The 14,690-nt window shown below is 37.1% G+C and overlaps 1 protein-coding gene across 1 annotated transcript; it reads right to left on the bottom strand.

Moving 5' to 3' along the window:
* Positions 1–2,274: 2,274 nt before the first annotated feature.
* Positions 2,275–9,116, bottom strand: cxcl12a (chemokine (C-X-C motif) ligand 12a (stromal cell-derived factor 1)). The gene is made up of 4 exons (XM_008429732.2): positions 8,982–9,116; positions 7,525–7,642; positions 6,172–6,255; positions 2,275–3,676 (listed from the first exon to the last, which is right to left on the bottom strand). The coding sequence occupies exons 1-4, from the start codon at positions 9,046–9,048 to the stop codon at positions 3,649–3,651; spliced, it is 297 nt and encodes a 98-aa protein (XP_008427954.1). The 5' UTR covers positions 9,049–9,116; the 3' UTR covers positions 2,275–3,648.
* Between the last annotated feature and the right edge of the window lie 5,574 nt (positions 9,117–14,690).

A 14,690-nucleotide genomic window follows, 5' to 3' on the forward strand; every position in this document is an offset into this window, starting at 1 on the left:
GATGTGGTCTTAGTGCAGCGTGAAGGGGAGGCTAACTAGTCTTTTGGCAAAAACTCACTAAGTATATGTAAATCCATGTTTGCATAAGCAAATGTGGATTTTTTTTTTCACGCAAATAAACCCATATTTGTGGGATCAAATATGGACTTAAATACAAACAAGTTTTAAATTTAACAATAGTATATTTACTATGGACTCTCAGGCTGGATTTTTATTTACATTTTAACCCTTTAAGGGACTATTTATCATCTACAACAATTCATCAAGCCACAAAGGATTACATTTTCAATAAGAGCTTGTCTCTCTCTATTAGTGGAGGCTATGAGAGACACCATGGGTGTCCAGATCTATAGTCTGTTTATTTAGGATCACTGCCCAGTTTGCTTCGACTACAAACCAAGCCCCGTCATGATGTCTGCCAAACATTTGTATAATCACAATGTTCTGTTCCACTTCAGCAAGCGTGATTTAGAGATGGATTAGTATTTTTTTAACACATCTCCTTAACTTTCCATAACATTTTATTTTTTCAAGACTATCCTGCAGAGACATTAGAACATGGCACATCTATGAATGAAATGGTTATAAAAGCTTTACACTTTGAAAGTTGCTCAGGTGTATTTACCCTGGTATTTTCAGATTTGATGTGCTCATGAAATTGAAGTTTAATCTTTCACACCCACACTTTACATTTCCTGAGGCTTTGAGAAACCAGTTTCAACACCTGCACAGTTTAACTGGTGGGTGGACGCGCTGATCCTCCCAGTACAATGAACACAACGTCTTTGTATTAGATTTTTTTTATTTTTTTTATGTGTTCCTGTGCAGTCCGCTCTCATTTGTCAGCATTGTAGTCATTTAGGATAAGTCAAGATGTAGGTGATAAAAGGAAAGTAACATTCAACTTTGTAAGTCTTAAAGTGAAATAATTGGAAGTAGTTCAAGTGAACAAATATAGAACTGTGTGGGCAATTTTGTTGTTAACCGTCCACAATAAACAGAAACTAAAAATCTTTGAAAAATCTTGAACTGACAAACGTTTATTGTTCCCTTTAATATTTTTGCACTTCCAACAGGTTGCTTGGTCAAAGAAGATCTGTGACTGTAGGATTAAGATGTGAGCACATGGAGGGTCATTCAGGAATAGTGTTCTTCTTTCTCTGCCATTTTTTTTAGCTGTATGCTTTGGGTTGTTATCCTGTTGGAGGACCCATGAGCTGCACATAAGACAGCTTTCTGATACTGGGTGGGAAGCCTTGGAAATCTCCAGACTTCACTGTGCTCTGGGTGGGAAGCCTTGGAAATCTCCAGACTTCACTGTGCTCTGCAAAGATTCAAGATTCCTCATGCCAGACAAAGCATGGCCACACCAAAACAAAACCAAGCCCACCCCATGTTTATAGTTTACATGGTGCTCCTTACTTTGAAAGCTGAATTATTTATTTTTTTTCAGCTTTCTTCTTCTATTTCTCACCAAAAAAGCACCAATTTTGTCTCACGAATCCAAAGATTCTTCTCCTAGAACTTTTGGGACGTCTCCACATCTATTTCTTGCTACGGTTTTTTGTTTTTCTCTCAATGGCGAAGCCCTCTTGGGTTTTCTTCATTGGAGTCCGTTGTGGTTCATAATGTAATCCATGACGTGATCAGAAAATGACATACTCCTCAGAAAGGTTGACAGGGGAAATTAAATTATAGAGCCCATTGTGTGCGCAAGTCGCTGAATCTTAACATGACTCTTTCGACCTGCAGCTTTCTGTGAGTTCAGTTCAAAGCAGCCTTTCAGTTCAGTGATTATCTCTAATTATTCTCCAGTCTTGCCTTTTGGTATGGTGCTACTGTTCCACTCGCTATGGCTCAACCTGGACATCAATGCCAATTAGCTACAAAATGGGCCACCGCTTGCATCCCTTTATCTATCCTTTATGCTTCAGTCAGCACACAACCCTCACATCAAAATGCCCTTGGAGGGAAGTTAAAAGTTCATCTCTTTTAGCTCTAATGTTTTCCTAATAGCTGCTTGTTGAGTTAATAGTTAAATCACAGTCAAGATCCCAGTCGTTGCCTTTAATTTGTCCTTGCGAGGAGAGCCAAACACATGTTGCTTACATGAAAGGCTTACACTTAGTTTCCGACCTTTCTGTACGGTAAAAAATTCAGCAGCTGCACATTGAAGCTGAATGTAAAGAGTGACCTAGATAAGGAGTGTTTTAGTTTCTGTGCTGTTGTGCGCAAGTGTAATTATGTTGCATGTACAGGAAACCACACATTAAATCTTTACAAAGATTTTTTCTTTTTTTTTTTACTCAACAGATGTATACAAGTTTCACGATATAAAAAAAGCTGCATGGCTCAGTTGTGAGAGTACAAGTCCTTCATTTTAAAATGTTTAAACGTGTAAGAGTACAAAAATAAAACATTTGTATATCATTAATATTACATATGAGCAGGAGAGTTAAAGGAATACATGGATGCATCTCCCAAATTTAACATTTGCTGCAGCTAAACATTCAGTGATCAAAGTAGAAAGAACATAAACTCAAAAAACAAAAAAACTAAGACAGACGTACATAGGCACGGTTAGAAAAGTTTTCTGTCCACACAGGAATACATCACATTTAAAGTGCATTGCTACATGCGTGGCGGTTGTAGGTAGTCACATTCATGTACATTTTAGTACTGCTTCCTGTCCAGCCTACAGTGTTTCTCTCTGTGTTAACTGCCAGTGGAGAAACTGTTATGCATCCTTGTTTAACACAAACCAAACGGAAACACAAAGGCTGCCAGATGTGACTAGGGATCATTGCGATTTGTTCTCCTGGCTTCTTGTTAACTGATTCAACTTTATGGTTCCAGTACATTTTAATTTATAGGCTGCTCAATTAAAACTTTTTTGGAAACCAGATGTTTTTTGTTTTGTTTTCTTTTGTTTTGTCTTTTTTATTTGCCACGAATTAAGAAAAAAGCACAAGTGGATAAATTACATAATCGCAGTCGGAGGAAATGTTTCATCTTTATAGGTCTCCAAAGTTCCATTACCAACATGAATTGAAATTTGTTATTAGGATTTTACACACATCTTATGTTTAGTCAAGGAGTAGCTGGCACCCACTGAAATTCCTTGGTGCCAATTAGCTTGTTTTTTGTTGTTGTTGTTGTTGTTTTTTTATTTTTGGATAAGGAACCGCTCATTCATCACAAACCATCAGGATACGCATGTTTACAATTGGCTGAATTTCCTGGTTGACAAAAATAGGAGATGTTGAGACATACATCCCTCACACTTAGAGCCCTTTTTTTCCTTTAATGACAGACATGGCCAGAGGGACAAGTGAATCTTAAAAAATATCTCTTTACTGTTAAATGGAAAATCAAAAAAATATATACAATGTATTTAGCAAAACATACACTCAGATATACTGGCACTTTGCACTAAAGATATTTGTTAAAAGTGGCGATGAACAAGATAATTCCAGGAACTGCTGCTCATGATGAAGAGTTGGAGATTCAATCCATGCAAAAAGGCTGCAGCAGAGCAGCTAACATAAGTGCTGTATGACATACCAGAAGATCTTTCGATTTATGTTTATATATGTGACGAAGGCCAAAATCCTCAGCAGTGACTCAGGAGGATCTCTTGCAGAGATGTTAGTTGGCCTCCTTGGATTTCTTCATCCTGGAATAGAAAAGAAAAAAATACTATGAGGATAATTATTAAAACTATAAGGCAAGCGTGTTTGTACATAATTATTTATACACAAGGTAATTTAAAAGTTTTCACAAGGTAATAAAGAAACAAAAATAAAGGAAATTACATTAAATGTACACACTGCATTACAAAAAGTGTTCAAATGCTATCTTAAAACAATTTCCAAGGAATTCTAGATACGAGAAGAGCAGAAACTAAATGCTGCCTCTTTGTGTTTTGTTGAGTTCCTGGAAAAAACACTCAGTGTTGGTCAGGACTACAGCAGCAGCATTTTTGGATGAGCTGGGATTGCCTAATTGATCATTCAACACGGACATGAAAATACATAACACTGCAAAATTCTAAACTCCTCAAAAAAGATTTTCCAGGAAATCCTTTCATCAGCAAATAAATGTATGATTAAAGCATTTTCTACACATCTTTGGTGGTTTTTAGCATCCCTGAGTTTAGTCAAGTGCTCATTCCTAACCTTGCGTGTATGCAAGTAAAACAATTACGACTTCCTGTGACCCATTTAATCGTTGGTATAATGGATACACTGACTCAGTGGCTTGTGGCCGCATGGTGAGTTTCTCCTGGTTTTACAGTCTCGAGGCGGGGAAGACTGACACAAACACTTAATGGAGTTATGGTGTGAATGATGACTGAAACCGCTTGTGTCTCTGTCTGTTTCTGCTGTCTACACATTCAAAAGAAAAATCTTTTGAATGTGTACAATGGTACACCACACATGGTATTAATACCAAAAATGATCTAAATGATTGTATTTGAAAATGGAAAGTAACACTGGCTACACTGCTGCTGCTAAAATATAATATAATAATTTTGGTCTATGCATTTAGCATTTGCAGTCACTCTTTAAAATCAGTCACCTGTTTCATCCCAATGAGTTACTGTCAGATAAAAATAAATTAGAAAAATCAAGAATTAAATTGTACATTGGTTACAGCACCACATTGTTTCTTATACATAATATAAAACTGACATGGTCTTCAAATGAAGAGCTTTTATTGCACTCCATAATCTGACCAAGGGGAGGGGATGCAGGAAGTGGGTGGTATGCAGATATTGATTAATAGTGAGCCAAAAATTAAGCTTTGAGGTGCCTCTTAAAGAATTTAAAATTGACTTCTAAGCAATAAACACCAACTTGAAAAAAATGAATGATTATTTGTGCAAGAAGCTGAATAAATCTTGTTCCAGACTGTCAAAAACAAAAAGCTGTCTCACTGTAAATCCTTTTTTTTTTTTTTAACCATTTTAAATTAAGAACTAAACATCAGGCATTTCAAACATTTTTTTATTAGCATTTGATTAACAGCATGTTTGGTCTTACACTTTTACATACTATTAAATTAAAAAAAAATGTTCATATCCAGCTGCAGAAACGATATAATAGCATACATCTTCAACTTGGGATAGCTTTTTATTTAATGAAAAAACAAGTCATAATTGTTTTAGTAGAGCAGCACAATGAATGAGGTTCGGGTTTCTGCATTTCTCACATTTTAAAAAAGTTTATCCTTTTCTACTCCCCTTTGGCAATATGTGTAATTGGAAACACATTCGGTTCTGATCTGTTGTAAACAGGGTATGATCTGTTCTTGATGCAAGCCGCTTTCTGTTATGCAGTCAGCAGTTCACACGTTGCAAATCGAGGTCTCAGAAATCCCCCCTTAGCCAGCCTGACTGCAGAACTGTGAGTACATCCGTCAAGTTATGGGTGCAGTTAAAAAGATGCGAGAGTGTGTTAGAGTATAGCTTTTTTTTTTTTTTGTACATTTTGTATTTTATTGATTGCATTATGTTGTTCTGTTGATTTGTATGGTTAATGACAGCAAAGTAATAAAATTGGTCAAATTCTGTTTCTAAACACGTCTTATTTATAAATGTATTTTCTCCTAGGCCCATATGGCGCAGTTTCTTTCCTAATTGATGGAAACATGAACCTAAGGACGCCATTGATTTTAAAGTTCATATTTCAGTTCACCGTCTAGAATAAAAGTATAAAACTGAATTGTTCTTTTAATTAAATGACATGTTCAATTAGATTACCTTTCTTGTCATGTTGTTGTAACAAGTTCACAGGTCTTCAACTCAAAGAAGTGTTGCTTTTTTTAATAACTGAGACAAGTGTAATATTTTAACTGATTTCCCCATCAGATTCAACTGAATGAGATTTAGAAAGTGGGTTTCTTGTCCCTCATCAAACCACAGCTTTTGTGCTAAAGTGGAATTAGCTCATACTCCTACTCGGTCGTGTAGCTGCACGTTTTGAGTTTGAGCAATTGAAACCTGTCTTTCCAACAAAAATCTCTCAATGGCTTGTCTAGATGCGCATTTGTGTGTTTTCTGCTTTAAGTCTCCCAATCTGAAGTGAGTTGACGGCACATCAAATGAGCTACAAGTTAAACCCCAACAGCTGCAGACGGAAATGTGTATTGTGTATTGCTGGTACTCACTTGTTGATGGCGTTCTTCAGATAATTCTTCAGCCACCGCATCTCTGGGTTCAAACACACCTCCTTGTTTGACTTCAGCTTGGCACTGATTGGAAAAAGAAAGATATATTTTTCTTTTTTTCCAAAAAGTAAAATAGTTATATAAACCAAATCAGCATCAGCAGTGGGTATTTTAACACTCTTATCAAACAGACTAAATTAACATGGTCTTGTTAGCTTGACCCAGGCAAACAAAAAGCTTTTTGCAGAAATTCCTGTGACCTGAGATAGTGTTAATAAATTAGGTTTGCTGGTGTAGATTCAACAAATTCGATTGAAATGTCTCATGCAAGGTAAACAAAATTACCAAGATGAAGGATGCATCTCTTTTTAAGCAAACTGGGTGATATTTATGGGCTCCTTTGCTCTTTGAGTCAACTCACAGCTTGGCCCGTCCTGACTAGTGAGAACCTCACAGCAGTAAAGATGAATTGAGAAGATCAAAGGTATTTTCTCTCGTGGAGTACGCTGGATTAAAACAGTTTGGTAGCTTTTTGGAAATCTGAAGTCTTAATGTAAGGATGTGTATTTCATCACACGATAATTCTAATCATGCTAATTGCTGATTTAAGATGCAAACAACAGCTTAAAATATCAAATTATGTTTTGGTTTTTTAAAAGTTAAACCACATTTTGGGTATCAATCACAGAAAACAAACGGTCAAACCCTCCTGCAAGTAAAGACAACCAATGATGCCTCAAGAAAAGAAAGCTGGAACATTTTCTTTGGGATGATTTTAGATTGAATAATCTAAAATTCATATTGGTAGTTTCGGCTGTACAGTTTTTTAGTTTAGCAAACAGACGGCTGCGGATTTACTTGCTTAACAGATCATTTTGTGCTTTCAGTGCAATTTGCAGTCGTCAATAAATCACCTACAAAACTGTAAGAATAAACAAACGCCCTTATTAATTGTTTCCTGCTAAAAACCAAACTGTATTTCTCTCTAAATTGTCACCCCAAACCCTTCTCTAAAGGATCGCTTCCTGTGGATGCCTCAGTGAGCCAGTTGTACAAACGTTTCACTTTTTTTGAGTGTATGTGTGAGCGAGTGACAGAGGGGCGTGTGTGTGTGTGTGTGTGTGTGTGTGTGTGTGTGTGTGTGTGTGTGACTGTGTGTGTGTGTGTGTGTGTGTGTACATATGCATGCGCAACTCCTTTCTCTGGCCTGTCACTTGTCCGAGATTGATGGTGAGAAATACCCGAAGACAAGAAAAACTGACTGAGTTTTCATAGTGGAGTAAGAAAACTATTTGACTTTGAACTCATCATTAATAAAAATAATAACAATAATTAAAAAAATACCCCACTTACATCACTTGGAAGGGGCAGTTAGGAGTGTGGAGGAATCTGAGCTCTCGGATCAAACCTTTCGGGAGGGTGTTAATGGTTGCACGGCAATAGCATCGTTCCACCAGGCTGATGGGCTTTGCTGAGAAAGCAATGGCGGAGATAAGTCAGTTGCGACAGAATTTACAGGAAAGGGTCTTTACAGCAAGTGATAAAAGATTAAACTAATGATTGCATCAGGAAACTTTAGATTATAGATGTCCTGTTGAAAAGAAGAAAGAAGAAAAACATTTACTAGATCAATAGATAGCCTGAAAGTTATTCAGGAAAAAAAAAAACAACACAGTAAAATCACTCTTTGATGGACTAACAAACTGAAGCAAGAGTGGAGTATTCCAATCAGCTGAAAAACCAACATGCCAGGCATTGTTCTGTTTCATTTTTACAGCTCATTACTTTTCCTCCTACAGGGTCACGAAATCTGCGTGATGACCACCTCTGAAAAACATTCAGTCCTCCCCATCAGTGATTCGTGTTTTGATTTCACGCAGAGGAAGCATCAGGATGCAAAAATGCAGAGGTCTTTGCGTAGTCTTGCACTGTGTGGTCTCCTGTGATAAAAGGGCATTCCGTTACAGCGTTAGGCTTCCTGTTTATGCGTAAACGTTCATGGCTGATCTACGTGGAAAAATAAATACAGCACGTGTTCTCAAATTTAAATGGAAAATTGTGCTTACTAAAATTAAGTAAACTCCGTGCATAGGGGGCTGATGGAATTAAAACGGAAATGCTTCAATGACCTTTTGTCCGTATGCAAAGATTAGTTAAAACTAGCCAAATTTCACGCCGCGGAGCAGCAGATGGCTGAATGTGTCGCAACAGATTAAATCCTATGCAAATTATGTTTTACACCTGATCTAAGGGGTGCTGTTATGATAATAACAGGGTATCAGTCGACATACGGGGTGACCGGTGACGCCGCGCTGACTAGCGCTCGTAACGCTTCACTTGTGCGTAATTAAAGAAAAACAAAGAGGGCCATGATAAGATACCTAGTGATCAAACGGGGATTTTGTTTTCTCCTGCTGCCACAGCCACATGTGTGGAGAGTTGGCGCTTTTACGCACGGCATAAAAATGTACCCCTCCACGCTTGATCAACCCACACGCTCATTAAATAAACAACTAAAAGTTAAAATAGGAATTAATGGTTTAGCATTATAAAAGCTGCACTAAACATACACTTAAAAAGCGGGGAATTCACATTTATCAGAAATGTGAATTCAATTAACATTTCTGTTTATCTTTAACAACAGCAACAATGTATAAAAAAAATCAAGTAAATTACACTTTTTGGTGCACTTACATGCATTTTAATTTCTACTATTTTGTGAACATTTAAAATTAATCTAAATAACTTGGAGATTCCTAAAAAAAATCAGCAAATTAAAGATCAAACGGAACCCAATTAAGCAATTGTACCTTCAGATGGAGGTGAGTATATCACCACTGTCAGTGCAGCCACGACGGCCAGTAGCTTCACATCCATGATTCTGCGTTAAAATCTCCGCGACCCGATCCTGTTCAGAGTAAAGTCCAGAGGAACTGTGGCAGTGGGGACCCTGGCGGAGAGCTAAATTACGCACCACAGTCAAGCCACACCGACAAAAAGAGACGGCTTCCGGTAGATTTAAAAGTAAAAGTCACCAAACGGAACACGCGGAGTAATAAACGAACCATATCAAGATATCGTAATGTAGAGTACCAGCAGAATTAGAGTGATTTACATGCTATTTTTGCATTAGGTGACCAGATTTAAAATGCATCTTGATGACAACTTTCTTTTCAGGGGGGATGTAAAGTAGAGTTCTTAGCATATGTATTTGCTTAAAAAAAAAAAAAGTAAATTAAATGAATAAAAAATAAAACACATTGAAAAATATAAATACAGACCAGAAACAAGGGAAACTTCCAGAAAACATACTTGAATCGTGTTGATTTGTGTTCACGTGAACATCAGCATCCCAAAATAATTAAAATATTTAAGTGTTACTGAATAGGCGCTATCTTACTTTGATCACTCTAAAACATAAAATGTGGTGAACCAACAAACTGGCGCCTATCAGCTTCAGGATAATAAATAACTAAATTGCTCTCAGTTTAAGTGAATTCCTAAAGAACTGGCTTAGTAAAACCGTGTTAAAATATTCCAATGTGTGCATGTGCCTGTATGGGAGTGGGTGCTTGCAGAATGTCGGTGTTTAAGGTGTGATTGGAGCATTAAACGGGATGCAGATGTTAGTCTTCAGATGTTTGTCTTTCATCTTCCTTTACAAATGCTTCACACTGCATGCTTAAGCGTGCATAATACGCCACCTTGCAAAAGTATTGATACCTCCTCAAACTTTTCTAGACTTAGTCAGGTCACAGTCACTCACTGCTGCGGGTTTCGTATGTGACAAAACCAACACGTGGCTGCACGTAATTGCTAGGTGGAAGCTAAAAATACTTTAAAATAAAATCTAAAACTTGTAGCAAGCATTTATACTTTGCCTCATTTACTCTGACAATCCTAAATCTAACCAAACACAATCAACTGCTTTCAGAAGTCAACTTATAAATAAAGTCCACCTGTCTCATATTTAACCTCAACATAAATAGAAGAGTTATCCGAAAGCCTCAGAAGTTTGTTAGAGGACGTTCGCTAACAAACTTGTGGCAAGATTTAAGAGATATGAATACTTTTGCTGTTTATTGTTCACAGCACAACAGAACCTTAGAGTTTAGGGTAAATATTTCTTATACGCCAAGTCATGCATTAATGCCTGACGAGCCTTTTTAGAGACTTTTGTAGAGAAACACACACACAACCAGACTAAGTGGAATCCCACAAAGTAAATATAACCTGAAACCTCTCACTTGGAGGATCACAAAAGCTTTTATTTACATAGACTGAGGATGTGTTTGTGCTACATTTCTGTCTGGATCTCAGAGCAACATGAATAATATGAATAAATCTTTGGTTTGGGATTTTCTATTCGGTGTTTTTTTCACCAATCTGGAGTCATACCTACTCATCCATCAACTGTGAGAATGCACACCACTCTATGACAGCACAATTTATCCTAAAAATGTGTGAGATAGAATAGAAAAGAATAACTCAAGAGGAATAACTGTGTCTTACACCAGTGTGCCCAAGTAATGTAAACACATACATATGATATTTGTCTAATTGTTTGATAAAATATTAGCTTATCTTTAAACAGTCAACTCATCAGCATTTCTGGGTCTGATGTTTATCATCTTTCTCTTGGTAATGTGCTCCCTGTGGGCTCTTAAGCACACTGACACCATGGTCATTTTAACCCAGACATCGGTACTTTTGGCAGTGAGAGGAGGTGTCGAGACCCCATAATAACGCTCGATAAAATGCGATGGCGATCCACCAGCAGATGTCACTAGCTGTGAAAACTTCACTCTGGACATCAAGCAACTTGGCGTTTGTCCATTCTTCCTCCAGATTCTTGGACTTTAATTTCCAAATATAGTGGAAGATTTATTTATTTCATCTGTAAGGAGGAGTTTGAACCCCTAAGCAACAATCCCGTTCATTTTTCTTTAGGTCAGACAGGATTCTTCTGACGTTGCCTCCTGTCCTGGATGTGTCTTTGTTACAGCTTCCAAAGCACGGTCCTGAGTCCTGCATCCTTTGAAATGGGCTTTGCATAAAAATCTTTAATTTCTGTTACTTGCTGGTGACCTTTTTCAGTCCACTCAACTTTCTATAAATTTGCTGGAAAGCAGCACTTTGTTAACGTTCCCCTTATTTACCAGTGACCTTTTGTGGCTTATCTTGTGTCAATTGGACAACTGTCAAGTCAGCAGTCTTGTTTACGCCATGACATTGCTACGTCTAAAATAGATTTTTATTGTCATTTTGATATCCTAATATTATAAGAGCCTCACCATGATGTTCTGCTTTTATTAGCTTTACTAGAAGTAGACTTAGAAAGAGAAATTAATTTATTATTAAGCCACAATCATTAACATTTGCACAAAAAACACTTCTATCTGTGAAAAATATGTGTAATATATAAAATACGTTTTTACAAATGTAAGTACTAAAATAAATTAACTTTTCAAATATTGACATAACACTCTTTGCTCAATAACTTAGTAAATGCGGTGTTGTAAATTGTTTACTCTGTCTTGTGTCTTGAACAGTTTTGTGAATGAAGCCATGGAAACCAGACAGAGACAGAGATGTGAAGAAGTTAAAACCAGCTGACAGCTGAGAGGACATATTGACTTCTCTCACAAGCAACAAAAGCTGTCTACACGTGTGTTTGGGTGTGTGAGTGAAAGTCAGTGTTGTTTAAGTTAGATTCTCTCAGCCTGGGTTGAAGTTTAGCACCTACATTTTTCAGATCAAAGTGTTGCCGTCTCACCGTCCCAACCGCGTGCAGCTGCCTCACACAGGATGCCTCCCTTACCTGCTTTACTTCTCTTTTTTTTTCTGCACTAAAAAGAAATATGCGAGTCGGTGCAAACAACAAATGCCCATGTCAGGTTTTTTGTGCAAGCACTTGTGCAAATGGAAGTGATTTCTTTTAAGCTCCCACGTTCACGCATGCACAAGCATATGAAAGCTGTAAATGACAAGACAACCAGCAGCATGTCATGGGAGAGAAATCAGAGCACATCCAAGTATTTCAACATTACTGTCACACTGTGAGAGATTTATTTTCTCCTAATGAGGCCAACGAACTGTTGTCGAGTGGTTACATAAGCACAGTTAACAGCATATGTTCTTGCCCAATTGTTTCACTCTTGAATTTGCAATGACTGCGAGTGTTTTAAAGAAAAGCCTGGAAATGAAACAGCTGGTTTCTCGGAACAAGATTGTTATTTCAGTAAAAACAAAACTTATTTGAGAATGAAACTGAAATGCAATTTCGGACAATTGTATTTGTCCATAAGACCAAAGTTGTGATAATGTTGTGGGAGTCATTAAAACTACCTGTGACACACATAAAAAATGTTAAAAAAGAACACTACCTGTTATGTGTTTCACACACCTGTCCACTGTCCACTTTCTGTTTGAATTGTGGCGTGGTGCTCTGTTCACCATGTGTCTCACGGCCTGCTTAGGAAGGTCTCACTGCAGGGGTCCATCTCCTGCTCTCTGCAGGAGCCGCTTCCTACTGTAGTCTCAAAGAGCCTCTCTTTGACTGCAAATGCAAATCATAAGCTGTTTTACTTAGACTTTTTTTTTTTGTCAATGAAGTTCAAGAAAAATAGCAGGTGTAGTTCAACTTTTAAAAAAAAACCTGATTTATTTAGTTAATAAATTATGTTTTTATTTTGTCTTATTATGATCATATGATAACTGAGGACACATGTTGGAGTTTGTGAAGACTTACCATGGAGGAAAACAGCAAAAAATGAAGAAAAAAAAAACAGTTATGTTAGTATTTGGGTTTTGTGTTCTGGTATTTTGGCAGGTAACTTAAGCAGTACTGATCAGAAATTAAGAACATTTTAAAACTTTTTAAAATTATTTATAAATCTCTGTCATATTTTGCCCCATTTCAACCACAAAAATCAATATACGGTATTTTGATGTGTAGTGTTAGATTTCTGTCTTGGTAGATTTACAGATGTGTTATATCATGTTTTGCATGGTAGACCACATCTACTTCATTTAAAATATGAGTTGGAAACAGCTTCTCAGAGATCCTGGCACAGTTATTATTACTGTGTCAGCACAGAGTAATAATAACTGTGTGCTGCCTACGAAAACATCTTGTTCAAACGTGAAGAAGGATCAGTAAGCCAAGTTTGGCTCCAGAGGGACTGCACTAACACTGGCACTTGGAGGACCTGATGCAAATCTAATGGATGAGGGTGGTTTCATTATTTGTTGACAGACTAACTGGCGGTCTAAACATAAACTGTGGCTCCTAAGGTGTACTTTTAATAGCTGTCCATAAACACAGATTAAGCAATGATTAAAGAGTACATAATACTTGTAAAGAATAGCACAACTGAGGCTGTGTAATTAATGGATGATTAAAAAAAACATGATAAATACAGGAAAGATAATCAGAAAGTGAAAGAGGGAGTTTACCAGGAATAATACAAACCACTTTTGTCAAGGACTCCATGTATCCTCACTATCTCCAGGGTGAAGTGGCCTAGTTAATGTTAATTATCAGAGATATTAGTGAACTTTATTCCCATTACATGGTGTGGGATATGGCACCCTCATAATACACGGTACCACTTTTGGATAACACAAAGTGCACTCTTACGGTAGATTCAGTTCTATCACATAAATGATCTGGAATTGACACGGTTCTAAAACTGTTTAAAACCAGCCTCAGTTTTATGGTCTAGAGAGTCTGCAGTGTCATTAATCAGTCAAAAAAGACAAAGCCAGAATGGAAAAATTAAAACACACAAACCCCATGTGCTTTCCTTTCAACATGATTGCAAAACTCAGCTCAGACTTCATAAAAGAAACAGCAACTCAAAATTTCACCAAAGCTGCTTGCACTTTTCTTTTGTCTGTTGGCATATATTTAAATATGTTTTTGTGGGTGTAGATGTATAAAAATGAAGTGTTGTTTGTAAATAGCAAGTCCTCTTGCATATGAGATAAAGAATGTAAAATGTACGACGTGCAACTGTATCAGGACAGTAAGTTTGTCTTGCCATGACAAGGGTACATATGGTGAACCTAACTAGTTCTCATACAAAAAGCCAAGTGGATGCCCAGACAAAGAGCAGTAACACATTTTGCTACATATTTGATTATTTATGGCTGATTCTCTGATTAAACTCGTTTCTCTTTCCCAGAATCTGTCAAGACATTTGAGTTCCAAACCTGTCAATTCAATCATTACTACATTTTATAAATCAGTTTTAAACTTTTTTAGATCAAATTATTGGGAAAAACCCCCCCAAAAAAACATGGCATCCATCACTATGGTAATAAAGAAATCTTGGATAGCGTTGATGGTGAAACAGAAAAACACATATGTCTCACATGCCAGTAGTTTGTTCTTGTTAAACATTCCTTAAGTGCCATTTAGTTTTTAAAAGAGACCGTGCGGCCCAGAGGGCTGTGCTTGAGTATGGATGGCTGAACGTATTAAGGTTGGAGTTGCCAGTTTCCATAGATCAGAC

The sequence above is a fragment of the Poecilia reticulata genome, linkage group LG15 (assembly GCF_000633615.1).
Source record: "Poecilia reticulata strain Guanapo linkage group LG15, Guppy_female_1.0+MT, whole genome shotgun sequence".
NCBI lineage: Eukaryota > Metazoa > Chordata > Actinopteri > Cyprinodontiformes > Poeciliidae > Poecilia > Poecilia reticulata.

Bases quoted from the DNA above. Each gene is read 5' to 3' on its own strand.
- cxcl12a (XM_008429732.2), bottom strand. From the start codon at position 9,048: ATGGATGTGAAGCTACTGGCCGTCGTGGCTGCACTGACAGTGGTGATA. The intron at 7,643-8,981 runs GTACAATTGCTT...TTGCTTTCTCAG, and splicing joins ATACTCACCTCCATCTGAAG to CAAAGCCCATCAGCCTGGTG. The intron at 6,256-7,524 runs GTAAGTGGGGTA...TTTTCCAATCAG, and splicing joins AACTGCCCCTTCCAAGTGAT to TGCCAAGCTGAAGTCAAACA.